Source organism: Grus americana, chromosome 2 (assembly GCF_028858705.1).
Source record: "Grus americana isolate bGruAme1 chromosome 2, bGruAme1.mat, whole genome shotgun sequence".
In the NCBI taxonomy this organism is placed as follows: domain Eukaryota; kingdom Metazoa; phylum Chordata; class Aves; order Gruiformes; family Gruidae; genus Grus; species Grus americana.
In genome coordinates, this window is record NC_072853.1 from 726,629 (window position 1) to 746,332 (window position 19,704).

At 59.1% G+C, this 19,704-nt stretch overlaps 1 protein-coding gene across 1 annotated transcript in view; it reads right to left on the bottom strand.

Moving 5' to 3' along the window:
• Positions 1-19,704, bottom strand: part of BOP1 (BOP1 ribosomal biogenesis factor) — a 66,910-nt gene that overhangs the window by 45,712 nt on the left and 1,494 nt on the right. The window contains exon 3 of the mRNA XM_054818735.1: positions 6,067-6,177. Coding sequence (XP_054674710.1) covers positions 6,067-6,177 — 111 coding nt within the window. The remainder of the gene's footprint in view (positions 1-6,066; positions 6,178-19,704) is intronic.

Sequence of the window (19,704 nt, forward strand, 5' to 3'; positions counted from 1 at the left end):
AAGAAAGAAAAGTTTCCACTCATCAGCCGAAAGTTGTTGTGGGTTTCTCGCTCTCTTTGGGTCAGGGACCTGATCGTTTCAGTGTATTCGGTGATGTCATTCCTTCCAGAAGGAAAAAGCCTTTCCTGCCCCAACTGAGCTCCTTTACAAACGACTTAAATATCAAGTTTGGGGCAGCCAAAAGACATAGTAATTTAGCTCTTTTTTTTTTTTTTTTTTTTTTACGTTAATTGGTGGCTTTCCCCTCTGCTCTCCACCAGCCTTGCCTGGACCTCGAGATCTTCCTAACCCAGGAGAGAAACCCCCAGCCAGGCCAGGCTGCTGGGACGGTCCCATGCCGAGGGGCTGCGTGGATGGAACCAGCCCGCTCGCCACCCACGTGCGCCAGCCTGGCGAGGGCCGACCCGTCACGGGCAACGGGCTTGCGTCCGCGCCGGCGGTCCGGCAGCTCCAGCCCCGGTTCCCCCATCCTCCATCACATGCAGCACACAGAAACTTTCCGTTCTGGCTGGAAACACCAGAAACCCGAGCAAGTGCCCGAGCCGCTCGGAGCCGCTGACGTTTCCCCTCCCGAGCGAGCCGTGCCATCCCGCAGGCACCCCGAGGACAGCCACCGAGCACCGACACGCAGGCACGGGGCCGGTCCCGAGACGTCCCGCAGGGAAGGGCGGCAGGCACGAAGGCTCGGGCCGCTCCGCCTGTCCAACTGGCGCTTGAGGCAGAGCGCGCAGCAGCCGAGGTCTCTACACCGGCCCGTACGATGCCTTTCATCGGGAAATCCAGAGGAACCCCAACCGGCCCGGTCAGCGGGGAAGACCACGTCCCGTGGTGGCACTTGACCAAAGCCAGGTCGGGTCTGGCTGGAGAGAAAATCACTGCAGAGATCTCCCTCCCCTCCTCCGAGCTGGAGGCGAATCGGCTCCTGGAGACCCCCGTCCTTCGCCGTTGGCGTTTCCATCCCAGCACCCAAGCCTGCGCTGCTCAGGAGGCTCCCGCCACCCCAGTAGCACCAGCTGCCCCGGCGCAGCCGGAGCTTTGATGGGGCGTACGGTTTAGGGACCACGCTTTGATCCACAAGGTCCGGAGAGCGTCAATTTTATTTTAAACCGCTGTAGCTCCAGATGTTCTTGTTATTCACATTAGTATCTGCAAACCTTGATGTTTGCAAAGCCTTTGGCACCACCGGCATCTCACGGCCATGAAATCTGCGGGCCGGCGGTGTGTAAGATAATCCGTCTGCATGGTGTGCGCCTCCCTCTCCTGCCATTCCAGTTTTAAATCTGATGCCTTTTCATCTTGTCAAATATCCCCCCGTGCTACCTTCTACATCCTGTTATTGTGTCCTCTCAGACTCCGCTTCGCCTCCAAACTACACAAATCTTGTCTTTTCACATCTCTTCATCTGCAGATTCCCCCCAGGCCACCAATTATCCCCGCTATCCATCTCTGGAGTTCCTTTTCCTCTCCCTACCTCTTTTCAAAACGGAATAATGGCAATGGGGCATGGCACTGGAGCTGGAGGACCTCACTGACGGGCTGTAACGAAGCTTTCAGTGCTTTCCTTCTTCCATCCCATTTCCAACTTCTTCCCGATGCCGAGCCTAGCAGCAGACGCTTTCACCGAGTACTTTCCAAGAACTTTATTTCTGTGAGCGACCGGGAGCCCGGGAAGGAGGAAGGAGCCCGTGTTACCCCTCCGGCCACATCCTTTAGCACGGGTAAACGCGGGCGAGGGCGGTATCTTCACCTGGATTTGCGGGCTCCCCCTGAAGCTCCCCACCCTGCTCCCTTACCAGTGCATAAAACAACCGCAGCGCATCGGTGTTCCCCGAGATGGAACAGGCACATTTGGGAAAGGACGCAGCAATGCTAGGATGAACTTTCCCCTCAACAGAAAAGGGCAGGAAAATAAAAAGAATTGAATTCAGCAGCAGAAACACTTGCGTGCCGAGCAGCCAGCACAATTCGGGAACCTGCTCCCACGCGATTCCCCTGGGCGGCTGGAGGTGGGGGGCTCCCTGCTCGGGGCGCAGCGGAGGTTAGGGTGGGCACAGCCTCCCCGGGCTCTGCCCTGGGGCACCCCCGAGCTTTTGCAGGGCTGCGAGGGCAGAGACGGAGCCCCGACCATCCTGCCACACCGTCAGGCCAGCGGCAAAGCACCTGGCGGGTCGCTCCTCTCCCGGCTCCCACGTGCTCGGCTCCGTCCCGGTGGTGCTGCTGCCCAGCCCGGCCCGAGCCCGAACCGCAGGCTCCTCGCAACCCTTCCTCTCGCACCTTCGCAGCCATCAGACGGGGCCGAGCACGCGCGGCTGCCCGGCCAGACACGCTCGCGGGGGAGATTTGCTAAGCGGTTAATGCAGCCGGTGAGTGGGAAGCCTGGAGCATCTGCTGGAGGCAGGCAGGTCGGGAAGCGCACGCACAGCCGTGCACACACACACACACACAAACACACACATGGAGCGATGAGTTGAAGGAGCTGTCTGCCAGCAGCACATTCTGCAGGAGGTTTTTTTCTCTCTCTTGGCTAATCAGCTACTGAAAGAAGAGCTCCCTCAGCCCGGCCAGCCGCTGAGCCCCCCCGCCCGGGTCAGCTGCGCTGCGGAGGAGGGAAGTGGGCTTGGAACAGCCGCCGGCTCACCGAGGAGCACTCAACGCGCCTTCATTCATTATCCACTGACATATGGAATAGTCATTGCGGGAGGAAACAGAACCAAACAAAAGCCCCAAACTGCTTCCTCCCAGCGAGGCCCTGACAGCCTCTGCAGCTCACGGCCATTCATCTCCGAGCGGCCGAGAGGAAGGGACGCTTGGGCTGCGCGGCGAGCGCCGGAGGGATCGCTGGGGGGCCTGGCCCGGGGACCGGCTCCGCGGCGGCACCGGCACGGTGGCCAACCTGGCCCGCGTGCACCGGGGCTCTCGTGCCGCCCGGCGCGGGGACCCTGCCCGCCTGGCACCGGGAAAGGGCCCTGTGTGCGACACGGGCTCCCCTACCCGCCCCGGCCAGGAAACCAATTTATTTTGTTGTGTCTCTTCTCGGAGCACACGGCAGAGACCGGCCTGGGCGCCCGGCCAGGCTGAGCGCCGGCAGCTGCCAAGTGAGCAGGAGCACAGCTAGAAGAAATTCAGTCTGTGCTAAACACAGGGGCATAGCAGGTCTGAGCTATTATTCTTTATTAAAGAGCTCCGAAGCCCACGCACAGGCGGAGGGGAGAGCGCGCAAGCTCAGAGCCAGCCGCCGGCGGGTGAGTGACAGCCGGCACAGCAGCGGCACGGCCCGGGGCACCGGCCGTGCCAGCGGTGGCACCGGATGTTTTCCCAAACTGCCGCTGGGTTCGGGAGCAATCCCGCGGTTGGGAGCGGAGCGATAGGGCAGGCTGCACGGTCAGAGGTTTGCAGACGAAGCCAGGCAAATGGGGGTTGGGGAGCACCCCGAGCTGCACCCAGGGTGCTCCCGGCTGGGGTCTGAGCTGAGCAGCACCCACCAGGGTGACCGGTGGGGAGAGCGGCCGGGGAAGGAGCCAGCGGGGACAGGGACACCTTCCCACCACAGCACCCGACTGCGGGAGCTCGCTGCTGCTGAACGCCGCGGCACGAACAAGCACGAGGGGGTTACTGCGCGTCGCTAACATTCAGAGCTGCCACCATGAAAGGTAACAATCAAGTTGGAGATAATTATCACGGAGACACATGTAGTCAGGGGGCACAAGGCTTAATCTCTACCCAAAGGCTGCCCAATTTTTTGCGTGTTCCCACAGAGCCCCCAGCAGCGAGCGGAGCCCGGGGATGATCTGTCCCTGCAGCTCGGCAGGGCCCCGCCACCCCGGCTGGCTGCCCCCACGCACGGACCGAGGCTGGGACCCCCAAACTGGCAGCAAAGGGGATGCTGCAGCCACGCCAGCCCTGGCTTCCAGCGCGCTCCCCGCTCTGCTCTCAAGGTGCCGGGTTCAGGCCGCACCACGCAGCCGAGCCCTGGGCTGGGACATCCAGAGGGACGACGTTCCTTCCAGGGGAGGGCGGATCTGGACCCTCGCCCATCACGGATCGCAGACCCAGGAGGTGTTCTAGCCCTGACCCACCGTCTCATTGCAAAACGCTGCCGCTCGCCGGCTCGCTTAAAGGCGGTGAAGCCACACGCCCGCGTGAGGCCGGCGGCAGGTCAGCAGGGTGGGAGCACGCAGGCGGCACCCTGCGCACCCCCCGAAGCCCAGCGCTGCGCCTCGCCACCCCCGACACGCAGCCGCCCCGCCGAGCAGCCGCCTCCGGACAAAGGACGAGTGAGGGGGTAACAAAGAGACACCCAGCACCGAAACCGGCCGCCGCGGTTCCCACCCCGGCCAGGCTGACCGAATCCGTGGGAGAAGCACCAGTGCGTGGTGGTGGGGCTGGGCTGGGCTCCCTCCCAGCCGGCACCGACAACCCAGAGCAAGTTCATGTCTTCAGGGCCCTCCTAAAGAGCAACGCGCTAAAGCACTGCACTTCATCAAGACTTTAATTAGGATGAGGCTACACATTCATTGGGATGAGGCTGCGATGTAAGCTAGGTCTCAACCAAAAAAAAGAGACAATGAAAAATAAAAAAATACAGATCCTATTTGGGGCAAGAAAGTGTTTTCCCATCCCGAGTCGTGCCCGAGCTGCCCCTGCGCGAACGGGGGACGCCGGGCGATGCCCCTCGTGGAGGCGAGCACAAAGCACCCAGTGTGCGCATCCCAGCCGCAGGAAGCAGAAGCATCAGGGTTCTTATGGAGGAGAGATAAATACAATTACAGAGGGAGGGCAGGGGGCTGGGAACGGGGAACAAGGAACAAAGCCACTGGAAGCTGCTCTGATGTCAACAGGTTCTGAATCAGCGCTCCCCCCACCGGGGCCCTGAAGCAGGACCAGCTGGGGAGAGAGACCTTGAATTCCTGCATGAAAGGGTTTTTTTCCTGGGTTATGCTGGAGACATTACACAAGTGTATGTTTTCTATAGTCATATATTTCCCCTCTCTCTAAATCTCTATTCCAGACCCGGGGGCAGGGACTGCCGGCAGCTCCAGCGCTAGCCCAGGTGGGCCTCTAACATCTAACCTTCGGGCCCTCGCTGGAGCAGAAAGGCCGGCAGGCACCCAATCCCCCCCTCCCCTCCGCCGGGACGGGAGCAGGAACAGCCGCGGCCCTCCGAGCACCAGGAAACGCAAGCCTCTGAGGCGTCAGCGATGCCAAAGAGCTCTCCTGAAGCTGGCTGTGCAGCCAAAGTCCCGCTCACATCCCCGCTCTGAAAACTCTCGTCCCGAGCCCCGGGCGCTACGCTGCCGTCGTTCCCGACGCTCCCCCCCGTGCCCACGGCCGTTCCGTGCCAGCCAGCGCCCCAGTGAGCTGTCGGAGCTCCTCGTTCGGAGCGCTGGCGGCGAGCAGCAGGCACCGGCCGGCTCTTCACCTGCCTGGCCACGCAGGATTCTCTGTGCTCTGTTACTTCTCAGCGGTTGAGCAGGAGACAGCCTGAAATATTCCACCTAACCGGCACCCAGGAGGCTTCTCCAAGCACTTGTCCAACTCGTGTGTGAGGCTACCCAGTACCCTTCCAGGTGAACCCAAATCCCAGCGAGAAGGGCCAGATCCAAACGCCCCCGCAGCCCTTGGCAATCGCTCTGTCCCAACCCCAGGGCTCTACCGAAACAGCTGATTGACGCCAATCGCATTAATTGATTTAGCAGACGATTAAGAAAGGCAATGAAGTTTGCCTGGAACAAACAAACCCTAGGGGCATTTTACTGCCGAGATCCTGCTATCATCCACACAATCCAATCTTTTCCGACGCGCGAAACCCCAGAGAGGTTCCCTCGGAGAGCAGGGCAGGTCCCTGAACAGCGAAGGGAACCCCGGCAGCCACGGGTGAGGCTCGGTCACCTTCCGCATGGCTGAAGAAACCCTCTCTGCCACCCAGCAGAGAGCGGTCTGGGCAATTCCCCGTCAGAGACAACGCTGTTTGACCACATCCCCTCTTGCTCACACGGAGAGGGAAATCCATCACCTCTATCTGATATCCACGTATAAAAAACCCCAAAAATTTGCAACGGGTCCTACCTCTTCATCTGAGCTGTCTTCTTCGTATTCATTCTGAGTGAGCAGACCCTCGTTTTCCTTCAGTGACGAATCATCTTCCAAAGTTTTGCTCTTCCTGGGAGCCCCTTTGGCCTGAAAGTCAGAAAAAAGTAGCTTTAGTAAGATCCCATCACGCGAGTCTTTGCACTTTTGCATTCACTTCATCAGAGACCTTGGCTGGGCGATGAAATCTGAAGCTGCCACCACACCTAGTCTGCGGCCAGGTCCAAGATCACCACAAAGCGCTTCATGCCCCAACCTGGACAGCTCTGGGCCGTACGACCTCTCGCTCTTAGGTCCTCTGGGACCGGAAGGAAGGAAGGAAGGAAGGAAGGAAGGAAGGAAGGAAGGAAGGAAGGGGCTCATTAAGCAGCGTGCACTTACATTACCTGGGACTGCATAGAGAGAAAGTCCATCACCTCTCTCCTGAGGACAGGCTGCCCGAGCAGCTCTCTGGCAGCTGCTCAGCTCGCACAAGAATTGCGTCCTCGCTCATTGGGCCCCAAATTATTCTCCCTCTGCAGCTTCCATATCCCAGCCATCTCCCGGAGCTATTTCAAGACCCTCCGTCCCTCTTCTCCCCTGGAGCTCAAAGCCACCGAGAGCACGTAAAGACACAACCAGGGCAGAGGATGCAAGAACCCAACGTGCAAGGGCAGGCAGAATGGGGAAAGGAGTTCCCAGCAGCGCTGCTTCCTCCGAGCGAACGTGAAAGCCAAGGAAGAGGTGCCAGTGCGGCCCCAGGCTCAGGAGCGCATCAGAATCCACACAAACTCAGATTGTGGAAACAGAAAAAATTATGCTGGAAAGGACCTCTGGAGGTCCATAACCCAACCTCCTGCTCAAAGCGGAGCCAGCTTCCGAGTCAGATCAGGACGCTCGGGACCTGGTCTGGTCAAGTTTTGAGGATGGAGACCTCGCCACCTCTCTGGGTCCTGTTCCAGGGCTGCGCAGCTCCGGTGGACACAAACTCCCTCCTTCCATTCAAACAGAATTTTCCTCGCTGCGCCTCGTCCCCGCCGCCTCTCATCCCACCCCTAGGCATCGCGGGAGCCTGGCCCCATCTCCTCCGCACCCCTCGTGCGGCTGCAGGCAGCAACGGGATCCCCCTCTGGCCCCTCTTGTTCCGCCCCAGCTGCAGAACTTCACGTTCTTCATCCTTAAACTTCACAAGGGGCCTGTCAGCCCTTTTCTCCAGCCCACCAAAGTCCCTCTGAACGGCAGATCTCCCCCCCAGCAGCTCCCCAGTTCATCCCAGACCCAGCAGGACTATTCCATCTGGCAGGACAAGCGCACGGGGGTTTCTGGTGCCTATCATGACGCTATCGCAAGACTGGGCTCTTCCCAGCACCGAACGTCAGCAAAGGTCCTGCCCACTGCTGGGCTCCGCCACGTTTGCGCTCAGGACTCTAGGGCTGCCGGACAAAGTGTTTGAGGCCAGGTGGAGCACACAACCCATCCCGCCTCCGTAACCTGAAGTTACTGGTGGGTTTCGAAGCGCTGGGCACATTTGGAGCCACTCTGGACCCCACTGGGAGAGACCTGGGTAGGGAACAGGGCAGGAACAGGCTGCAGACACAGCCCTCGAGGTGACAACGTCACTGCAATGACGCAACTCCCACCGTCACACGTGTTAGACGCCGTGCCAGGTGCGTCCGACTGAGGTTACCCATGGGGAGCGGCGGGACCGACCTCACGCACAGGGAGCTGAACGCAGCCTCTATCGCTTGGGTCACCCCACATTTTTTTCCACGCCAGAACCCGCAGCTGGCAGGACACACGGACCACGCGCCCGTCAGCGAGACGAGGCCCGGGGCATGCCGCAGGCAGGAATCCGTTCCCTCCTCAGACACGGGTCATCAGACAGCGCCGAACATCAGACTTCGCCCACTCCTTGACCTGCTGTGTGGGTGCTGAATAAGCGACAGATCCTTCCCTGGAAAAGAGATTCTGTCTCCCCCCGCTCCCCACGCAGAGTGGGGGTAGGGGGAGAATGGGGACCCTGGCTAGATCAGGTTTACGGGAGGATTCAGTGAAATAATCGGAAAAACAGCCCTAGAAAACGTCCCTCGCGGGAGCAGTAAAATCCGCACAGTGTGTGATCACCTTCTGCTGTACGTACACACCAGCGCAGCTCCCCCGAGCCGCAGGGAGAGGGGTGGGAGAGAGCCTGGAAAATCCTGGGCCGGCAAGAGGATGAGATTACTGCAAAAACAAAAGGCTTTATTAAAAAATTTTTAAAAAGGGAGATTGGAGATAAGTTTTTTTCCAGGCTTTTGGCGCTACAATGGCTTTGGACTTGAGTTTCCATCTTTCCCTCGTTTCCCCCCTCTCTGCCGCCACGATGAGACCGGAGAAAGATCCCGCGCCGCGAATCTGGGTTGCTGGTGCCACAAGCTGCCAGCGTCCTGGCGAGCGAAGGCCGTGCCGGGAGGTGGCACGCAGCGGCTCCAGCGCTCCCGCTCTCACCCCAGAGACGCTCAGCCTCCCGGTCCAGAGAGTCAGGCAGAAAACCAGCGGCCCGCGGGCTCCCCAGGTCCCGAGGTTACTCTGAGACCCGGCACAAGCCAGGATCTTGCCCAGGATTCCTGCGAGAGATTCACCCTGGCCGGCACGTCTGCAAAGCAAACCAGACTCCCGCGCCCGAGGATTAGACGTAGCTATCGGCAGGTTCAAACCCTTCAGGAAAGCTTTGCCAGGAAAATAAGAAAGACCTCAGCTAGGACATCAATCACACCCCCAGCACCCTTTAACACTTGACTAAAGCCCAACTGGGAACCAGTAAACACGCGCTGAACACTAAAACCATTTTACCAGAAAGAAGTCTGTCTGAACCAGACGGGGCTCTGCGGGGGCTCCGGGAGAAGCAAAAGGTACCAGGAGCGGAGGGGCCAGCAGGCCCGCGAGCAGGGGAGCGCAGCGGCCGTCCCCTCCTCTCGCGGGCTTGTACGAAACGCCGCTCTGCGTCTTCCAGGTGACCCTGACGCGTGCAGGGCCGTACCCCCGGCCGGGTAAGGGTCTGACCGCGTCCCAGCCAGCCGGGCAGGCAGGGCCGGGCTGGTCCCTTCGCCTCGCAGGGGCTGTGCTCGGGCTCGGGGATAAAGCCGAAGCTTCGCTTCGCCGCCCGGGCGGCCCCATGCACAAAAGCTCGTTCCACCAGAGGGCGGCAAGCGATGCCGGACACACGGAAAAACCCCGAAAAACCCCAAAAACCTGCCCTGCCGGCACTCCACACCACAGCTGCTGCCACCAGGGCTTGGGGACGAGGACTGCCTGACACCCCCCCGGGCACCCCCAGACCTCAGAGGGGAAGCCGGGCAGCGCTGAGCGTCACCGATGGCCATCGCCAAACGCCAGCTGTGGCAGTTTCGGTGGCTGAAGGGGGGACCTGGGGCAGCTGGGCACTTGGGACAGCACAGACAGGGCTCAGGAACAGGCTTAGCCATAGCCAGCGGGAGAAGGGAAAAAAAGATTGAAGCAGTCAGACCTCCTCCCTCCCAAATCCTGCTCCCCACGTGCCGATCAGCTGAGGTTCCTCTACCCCAAACTCCAACAGGCAAATTCAACAGAAGAGTTCAGAGGAACTAGGAAAAAGGATTCATCTAAACTAAAGCACAGACCAGAGAGGCGAAACGGAGAAGGAGAATGGCACCACATCCTCAGAGCGCTCTGCTTTACGCCATCGGGAGGGCGTGCGGGGCGGTAGGCAAACTGCGCTCGCTCAGACAAAGCACCACGAGCCTCTCCGGGACTCGGCCAGGGCGAAGTAACAGCTTCCCCCAGGAACGCTGCAAAAACACATCGCGTACCTGACTGCAGAGAGCCCGATGCCAGCAAAGGCACGAAGGAGAGGCAATACCTTCAGTTACGAATTAGAGAAAGGAACCGTGCTTTCGGGAACACAAGCCCCTCAGGTGTGAAAGGGAAGCTGGACTGAAGGCTTGTCTATCCCAAAGCTCTTCCCCGTCCTCCAGCCAGATAAATGTGTGTAATAAAAGATAGCAGCTCTGCCTACACCGGTCCTGCTTATTGCCTCAAGCTATCGCTGCTGTGACACCCGGACCCGGCAGCTTTGAAAGACCGGCTCGGCAGAGCGTTTCGCAGCTGCCTGGAGGAGCTGAGTCGGCAAGGGAAGCGTCCCCCACCGCGTTTCCAGTCAGCAGAATAAGCGTCAGAGCACGCTAACGGCCCAGTTAGATCCTCCTCTTCCTCCCCAAGCCAGGAGCCGCTGGAAACTGGATTAAAACATCAGCAGCTCCTTTGGCTCCCCTTCCCCTAACCCAAACCTGCTTGCCTCCCACCGTAAAGCTCCCAAAGCGCTCCCACGCAGTTCCTCCTCGGTTGTGGAGAAAAGATCAGAAACTCCCGGCCTGCAGTTTTCCGTCAGGAAGGGAGAAAGGTCCCTGCTGTCCCAGCGATCCCCAGCCACAGCGGAGCAGAATCTCCTCGGCGGAGCGGCAGAGGCAGGAAAGCTGGACGAAGGGGATGCGTGGCTGGGCGCTGCGGGGAGCGGGGCTACGAGCAGCTCGGTAGGCGACGGCGGGGACGGGCAGCAGCAAGACCAGACGCACCGTCAGGGCCGGGGCAAAGACGTGACGGATCCTGATGTGGAAGCAGCCCTAGAGCTGACAGGTTTGGGGGCAACAGCACGTGCTTATGTGAGCCAAAGCAGCCGTCCCTCGTGCGTGGGGGGCTGCGAGGTTTCTCGCTCAGCTCTACCAGGTGCCCCACGTGCGCAGGAGCGGTGAGGGAATCTCGCTCCTCCGTGCCAAGCCCAGACCTTGCTCAGATCGTACGGTCAAGGCAGGGAAGAGCAAGCAAGCAACAGGCACGCCATAATTCTTCCTTTGCTACAGCGAGATGGTTCTTGGATCTAATATTGTCAGCTGCTCTGCTCACCCCACGGGCAAAACAACTAAATCCTCAGTTTTACACGTGGAAAAGGACGATACCTAACGGAGCGGCAGTGATCCGGCTTGCAACAGGGCTAGAAACGGGATTCCCAAATTCACAGCCCTGTGAGCTCCAGCGTACTCATGCGGGCCATTCTCCAGGACGTCTCCTCCTCCGCTTCCCTCCAGCGCCTCTCCCCCGACTGCTGCTGCCTTAGGCTTGCGAAGAAAGCCAAGGTGAAGCCACATCATTCCTTCCGAAGAGTCGGGCCTCAGGTACCACGCTCCCTGTCAGAGCTGGTGGCAGTTTAAGGGCTTAAAACACACGTTTACCCCGTTATCAGCTGTTGTGCTTTAAAAAAGTTTCCATTCTCAGGCAACCTCCTGCAATTGCAAAAACTTGCAGAAAAATTGCAGCCCACTGCTGAGCAAATGTATGTGCACACCTCAAGTTTGAGCTTAGATGTAAGATCCAAACCAACGTCTTCTGAGTGGAAATGGTGTGGCCAGCAGGCCCAGGGCAGTGACCGTCCCCCTGTACGGGCACTGGCGGGGCCGCACCTCAAAAACTGGGTTCAGGTTTGGGCCCCTCGCTGCCAGAAGGACATCGAGGTGCTGGAGCGGGGCCAGAGAAGGGTGACGGAGCGGGGAAGGGTCTGGAGCACAAGTCTGGTGGGGGAACTGGAACAGGACGGGAGGAAACGGCCTCCAGTTGTGCCGGGGGAGGTTTAGATGGGAGCTCAGGAAACATTCCTTCACCCACAGGGCTGCCAAGCGCTGGAACAGGCTGCCCAGGGCAGTGCTGGAGTCACCGTCCCGGGGGGGATTGCAAAGACGCCTCGATGTGGTGCTTGGGGACATGGGTTAGTGGTGGGCTGGGCAGGGCTGGGTCAGCGGTTGGATCCCTCCTCTCAAGGGCCTTTTCCAGCCCCAACGCTTCCATGATTCCATATGTGTCACTGTCATCCAGTGCCGACGCGCTGATCAGCCAGACTGTCGTATCTCTGTAAGATGAATCTCTGCGAGAGCTGAAGCCCTGAGGATGGGGAGAGGTAACTCACGCTAAGACTGTCGGTGCAAGTAACAAGCCTGACATTTTTCACCCTGCGGGCACACATCAATTTGTTCCACGTGATGGGGCTGACAGAACTGCGCACAGCACAAAAAGATGAAGCCTGGCCTGGGAAGAGTCTCGCTCACATACCAGACTCAAGAACGAACCCATCTCAAGGCACAGACAGCTCGCTGGAGTGCCGGGCAAACTCAGCACGTTAGACATTTATTGCTTCAGATTTCCTTTGCAGCACTGTTGTCCAGCACGTTTGAGAGATGGCCGGGAGTACGGAGCCCCACACCAACCTAGGCTCACCGCTGAGCACCGCCCTCCGCACCCCGGTAACACCGACACGAGCCGGGACCGGTGCAGCAACTTCGCCAGGCACCCCAGGCATGCCGGGCACCGAGTGTCACGGAGCAGCACGTCCGCTGCTGCCAGGAGCTGCTGCTGGCACGAACAGCACTGCCTTCCTCCCATGGCTGCTAGAAACACGTCCAGGGGACAACAGGCAAGAAGGCTCTGCAGAAATCAGCCCACCACAACAGAATCTGTGGGCTGCTTTTCTATTTCAGGCTGGTGCGGCAAACACGAGTACAAATGAACCCAGAGGAGAGGGGGAAAAGCGACACAGGGCTGGGAGGAGAGCTGAGCCCGGGGGCTCCTCCGTCCAGGCCCCACACGCTCCGGCTGGCGAGCGTTGCTCAACCCCGGCCGGCTGGGTCCTGCTCAGAGGGGCTGAGCTGAAGGCAGTGCAGAGCCACCGAGAGGGGATGCTGTCCAGAGGGACCTGGGCAGGCTGGAGAGGTGGGACCATGTGAAGAAGGTCATAAAGATCAACAAGGGCAAGGTCCTGCACGTGGGTCGGGGCAATCCCAGCACAACTCCAGGCTGGGCAGGGAATGGATGGAGAGCAGCCCTGGGGAGAAGGACTTGGGGTGGTGGGGGACGAGAAGCTCAACACGACCCGGCAATGTGTGATTGCAGCCCAGAAAGCCACCCGTGTCCTGGGCTGTGCGTCCAGCAGCGTGAGCAGCAGGTCGAGGGAGGGGATTCTGCCCCTCTGCTCCACTCTGCTGAGACCCCCCTGCAGTGCTGTGTCCAGCTCGGGGGTCCCCAGCACAAGAAGGACATGGAGCTGTTGGAGTGAGTCCAGAGGAGGCCACGGAGATGATGCGAGGGCTGGAGCACCTCTGCTATGGAGACCTCAGGCTGAGAGAGTTGGGGTGGTTCAGCCTGGAGAAGAGAAGGCTGCGGGGAGACCTTAGAGCCCCTTCCAGTCCCTGCAGGGGCTCCAGGAAAGCTGGAGAGGGGCTGGTGCCAAGGGCAGGGAGTGACAGGCCAAGGGGCATGGCCTGAAGCTGCAGGAGGGGAGATGGAGATGGGATGTGAGGCAGAAATCCTTCCCTGTGAGGGTGCTGAGGCCCTGGCACAGGGTGCCCAGAGAAGCTGTGGCTGCCCCTGGCTCCCTGGCAGGGTTCAAGGCCAGGTTGGATGGGGCTTTGGGCAAGCTGGGCTGGTGGAGGGTGTCCCTGCCCATGGCAGGGGTGGCACTGGGTGGGCTGTGGGGTCCCTGCCCACCCAAACCACTCTGGGGTTCTGGGATTCTAAGAAGGAAAACGCGCACGGGTTCAGTCACAGGCGCTGGGGGAGAGGCAGAGAGGAGCTGGACACGGTACGGCAGCCCAGAGCCCTGCGAGGACGCTCGGAGCTGCATCTGAATGGACCAGAGCCGGAGAAGGTCCCTGGTGCAGGCAGGGAAGAGTTAAGCAGCTCTCACCGATGCCCCCACTCAGACCAGGGCAGATCTGCTTGAGGCGCTGGGTGCCACAGCAGGGACTCTTGGACAGAGCAGCGCTGAAGGGGCTTCCTGGATTATAAAAGCAGCAAATAAACATTTCAGCCTGGCCTTCGAGCGCAGGCCACCGGGCTTTTCCCCAGGGGTTCCGAGAGCAGAGTCGGACGGCTCAGCTCAGCACCGGGGCTGCCAAGGAAGAAAGCACAGCTTGTCAGAACGCTGGAAGTCATTAAGAGGAAATCTAATCCGACAAGGACAGCCTAATATTTACACAGCCCTGCGAGCTAGAGAGGCACTAAGAACGGGGCTTTGCAATCTGCTGACAGGCAGGTGGTGGAAGCAGTGGCCTTTCTCGCTCCGGGATCCCGAAGGGAGCTGGGACAGCACAACTCAGTTCAGCACCTCGCCGCTCAGGCTGGATTAACACTTCTCCATGGGCTGAGGCGCCCGCGCTGGCTCACAGTTCAGCACCTCTCTCGCTTCTGTCCTCAAGAGAGGCTGCTTTCACTCCTCTGTGGGTTTTTTTAAGCCCCAAGGACAAGACTTCGTACATTCCAACTTCCTAAAAGCATCTTCTTGGAGAGAGCTGCAGATAACCACCAGGATCGTGAGAGGGAGCACAGCTCTGGAGAGGCACCTCATCATCCCTCCACCATCCACGCTCGAATTCTGCACAGGGACTAACACGTCCTACACTGCTTTGTGTTTCGTTGTCCCAGGAGCCGTCAGTCTTCCCCTCACTTCTCCAGGCTGGTCAAACACAACAGTCAAACACTGGGATACCTCACGAGATAAAAATACAGACCTCTGGCAAGGGTATTTCAAACACCGAAGTGTCCAGCAAGCGATAACCTCCCCTGTATCGAAAGGGTTTCTCCCTTGCCCAAGCCACGGCTTCCACGGATGGAGCAGGAATGACTAAGCCCGGACCAGCCCCAGAGCATCGGCTTGACTTCGGCACCCTCCAAACCTCTGGCTTTCACCAAGAGAACATCACAAGTTTTACGGAAGCCATGAGAGACCACGATTAAAGGAGCCAGTTGGCAGAACAGCACCACAACCCCTCACCGAGAGGTGTGACATCAGCAGCGTCCTCTCTGTCCGTGGGTCAGAGCCCCCAGCTCTTCCTGTAGCTGCAGCCAGACCTCTCCGCGAGGACCGTGACGAGTCCACAGAAAAGCCCTGGCAACCCGAGCGAGGCAGGCTCCTCGCTGTCTGGTCTCTCAGCAGGAAGCTCAGAGCAGGCACAGAACATCCGCAAGCTTTCCTGTCCTTCCCCGTCCACACACCGTCCTCCTCCACCAGCTCCCCGATGCTCTCCACGGTTCTCTGGCAGAGCACAGACCCTCCTGTCGATTCCTAAGCGCGGGACGCATTCGGCTGATGCTCAGAGCTCTCCTGCGTGTAGTCCCGAAGCCTCTGGAAGCAGCAGCTTGGGAATCCTCCCCGACCTTGATTAACCTGCTGGACAGCCAGAAGATACTGAAAGCGAGAGACCCGGGACGTGCACAAACCCTTCCGCAAGCGCCCCAGAGCCCGGCTCGAGCGACACGCGCAGTGACGGGCCGTCCCCAGAGAGCAAAGTTCTCTTTAGCAGCAAGGCTGAAACTCCGACGGGGAGGAGCAGGAGGCTTCTCCGGCACCAGCTCAGGCGTCCACGCTGCCGGCAAGGCACAAGTGATGCTGGAGGAAACGGGCATCAGCTGGGAGGTCCAGAGGCAAGTTCAAAGTCAAGTCCCACGAGACGGGATGAGATCTTCGGCTTTGGAAAACGGGCAAGACAGCCGTCCGGGCTAGAACAAACACGCTCAGCAGAACACACACGAGGGCTGTAAAAACCAGGCCTGGGTCTCTAAGAGGGGACTTCTGCTGCCGAAAGCCGTCCTTGACCCTCCCAGCCTCCTCTTGCCGCTCCCCGTGTGCCAGCTCCGCTCCTGACACATTCCCTGGAAAGTCGATTCAACCCGCTCGCCTCGCAGAAGGGAAACGGCCTCAGCAGGAGAGGCAGCTCTCGCTCACGCCGACGGGGTGACCTGCCTCGAGGAAACCTCTTCCGAGACAGAGCAGAACCAGCAGGAGAGGACAAGGCTGGAGACGGGGAACATCCCGGCCGGGCAGCCCTCAGGGAAGATGCCGACTGCAAAGTCCGCTGGCCTGCTGTGAAAACATGGCGTCGGGGAAGCTGCCGGGGAGGGTCCGCGCTCTGCGTTTGCACTTTGTTACTAACTGTGAGGAGCAGGAAGAGCTGGGGGCTGTCACCGCCACACGTAACGACGACAGCTCTGCGGCTTTTGGCACTGAGGCATCACGTCCCCGACAGCGCCACGCTGTATTGGAAACGAATGCTGTGTAATTTGCAACATGTTTTAAGCTTAGGGCTAAAAATCAATTAAATTTCTGAGAACGAGCTAAACAAAGGCGGAAGGGACTGGCCGCCGGAGATCCCTGCTGCTCAGGGATACCCGTGCACAGGCAGACTACAAATTCAGCACCGCTCCCAGAAGTGCCAGAGCCACCGCGCCAGCCCAGCAAGCAAACCTTGAGGACTCACTAGAAACTTTTGGACGAGCAGTAAAATCCCCCAAAGGAGCAGGGACAGGCGCCCTTCTGAAAAGGCTGCGAACGGAGGAGCGAGTTAAACCGTTTCCTCTCACCGGGGTCAAACCCCCGCAAGGTCTCCCCAGAGCATTTTAGGGGCACAGCCCTGGGTAGCAGCATCCCCCGTTCCCCAGCAGGGAACGTGGCTTGGAGGAGATCCTGACGGGAAGCCGAAGCCGTGGATTAACATCGAGGTTGCTCAAGAGTCTGTGTTTCTCTTTGCAGAGCTTTCCTCTTCCTTTTTGCATTCCTGTTAACTAAAAACCTGACAATTCCGCTGGAATAAAAACTTGTTTGGTGGCACCTGAGGACCGTTTAGGGTTTGCACATCACTTTGGCTAAAGCAATCCTGCAGTGAACTACGCAAAGTTCAGGAAAAAATCGTGTGCTTGGGGCAGCGAAGGAGGCAGCGCACACGCGAGGCCACGGAGCGACGAGCGGAAGCGCTGGCACAAGCAAACATGACAAAAATCAGCGAGAGCGAGGTCTCGTGGGCATCCCCCCACTGCTCCCACGGCAGAGGAAGCTGCGGCGCAGCAATTAAAACTCGCAGCAGGTCTCAGTTTCGCACCCATCGCGCTAACAGCGGCTCCGATGCTTGGCAAGCCCTCAGGTGCAGCCATGGATCCCCCAGATTGACTAATCCTCCCATCCTACGACAAAAAATAATCCCCCAGCAGGCTCTGCCGTCCCAATCGATCCAAGTAAAATTTTAGCTTGCCTTTTAAGCACGTTTTCACAACTCACTCGTAGTAAATTGAGCAGATATGCCCACTGCGGAGCCAATGAACGGAAATCAAAGGTTTAAAGAGTCTGTAATTAAGAGACCAGAATCTGAGAAATCTCTTTCAAAATTAAATGTATCTATCCAAGGCAAATAAACAGTCTCCAATGCCAGCAAGTGAAACATTTCCTAAGCAGCAGCTAGTCTCTCCATCCTTGCCCCAAAGCCCTAAGTCCGTGTTTGAATACGTGGGAATTAGACCCAGCCCAGAGTTCTCCTTCCTCAGGCCCTGCGTGTCGCTCCGTTGTCTCCTCCGAAGTTTCCTGCCCACAAAGCGGCGAGCGCCGTCCCACAGCTAAGAGCGAAAGCGGGACACTGTAGAGCAATGGCCAAGGAAAACCTCGGGATGCTCCTGGGGAATTCGTACTTGGTAATTTTACCTCCGCTCTCCCCAAGTTCCCGGGCAGTTTCGATGCAATGTAAAATTCTAAATTGCACGCGGCATCGAAATCATCACGTCGCTCTGAAAACTGTCTGAACTACGCTGTAACGTGGCGGGTTTCAACCCATTTGCTGTGGGCGTTCGGCAAAGGCCCCGTGAAGAAGGAACAGAAGAACACCCAGCTGCAGGAGGCCGTGTTCGCAGCTCATCGGAAAGCGCGGAGGGGAGACGCGAGTCCAAAGGGACACAGGCACGGATGGATTTTCGTCCTTGTGGGACTCCAGAGAAGCAAAGGGTCCAAAGAGACCAAACTTCTGTTAAACTTGGCACTGGGAAAGGGATGCCCTTGCCAGGAATGTTCCTTTTTTCCAAACACAAACAACAGGTAAACGTATTCCTGGCCAAGCCCGATGCGTCTGATGGCTTTTCCGTCTGCAAAACCCCTTCGGGACGCTTCCCCCACAAGAGGAAACCCCAGCAGTCAAGTGGCTGCTCTGTCTCCAACGTTCCTGGTTCAGGAGAGCTGTGGGCTGCGTTCGGGAACTCTTCACACGCAGCCCGGCGGCACACGGGGCTCCTGCCCGGCAGGAACGGCGCTACCTCCCGGCCTTCGGCTAAGACACCGTTGCCTTGGCACAGCGAAGAACCCAAAGAAGGAAAAGCAGGAAAGGAAATTGGAAACCGGACTTCACCGAGCTGTCGCTGCAAAACCAACAAGCTGTCCCAGCCCAAAGCAGCAAATGTTTTGGGTTTGCGTGGCCAGGTTTTGGTAGCGGAGGGGGCTTTGGGAGTGGCTTCGGTGAGAAGATGCCAGAAGCTTCCCCCATGTCCAACAGAGCCAACGCCACCCGGCTCCGAGACCGACCCGCTGCTGGCCAAGCGATGGTGGCAGCGCCTCTGGGGTAACAGAGTTGGGGGAAAATAAACCCCGGAGGAACTGCAGCCAGAGAGAGGAGTGAGAAGATGTGAGAGGAACAGCTCTGCACCCACCCAGGGCAGGGCAGGAGAAGGGGAGGAGGTGCTCCAGGCACCGGAGCAGAGATTCCCCTGCAGCCCGGGGAGGATGATGATGGGGAGCAAAGTCCCCCTGTGCCGCTGGGCAGGAGGAGAAATGGGGAGTGAAGTTGGGCCCAGTGAGAACGAGGGGTGGGGGGAGGGGTTTTAAGATTTGGATTTATTTCTCATTATCCTACTCTGATTTGATTGGTAATAGATTAATGTTTTCTAAGTCGAGTCTGTTTGCCCACAACGGTAATTGTCCAGTGATCTCCCTGCCCACATCTCGACCCACGAGCCTTGCGTTACATTTCCTCTCCCTGCCCAGCCGAGGGGGGACAGAGCGGCTTTGGGGGGCACCTGGGCCCAGCCCGGGTCAGCCCACTGCACCAAAATCGGGACGTACGGCACCGCAACGGAACCAGGGCTCAGGATCAACCCCCCCGGTTCTCCTCAGCTTCTGCCGTTACTGCCGTAGCTCTTCTCTAGGCTGTGCTACCTGCACAGAGCGTGCGCACGCACGGAGCATCGCGTCCAGCTTCACCTGGGCCGCAACGACAGCGACGGATCCCAGCACCTGCGGGCGCTTTCTTATCGACCTACGGCACTGCACGCACCCGGTTTGGGATGAAAGGCTGAAGAACTGGGTGGGGTGAGCTCAGAACCAGCCCCAGCTCTGGCAGACGGACGGACGCACGATGTGCTGGCAGTCAGTCCTGGCCCAAGCAATTCTACACGGCCGTGTGGCAAAGCAGAGCGGAGAGCCAATGCCGAGGAAAACGGCCCCCGCTACCAGCCAAAACGCCTGCGTGCCGTAGGGGACCAAAAAACCCAAAAGCCCCGCTGCCACAGAGCAATTTCTGGGCTGGATCAGCCGCCGGGCCCAGCCCTTGCCGCAGATTTGTAAGGACGATGACGAAGGCGACATCAGTGTGGAAACGTCAGCTGTCGATGGGACAACCCAAGTGGGACGGCTGCTGAACACCAACACCGCACCCGAGGCACCGCCATGGCATTCCTAAGCGGGTTACTGGAGGAACTTTCTACTAAGTTGCTACTCCAGCCCTTGGTAAAGCTCCCACCCGCCGTCCAAACACACACACGCAGCCCGAGCCA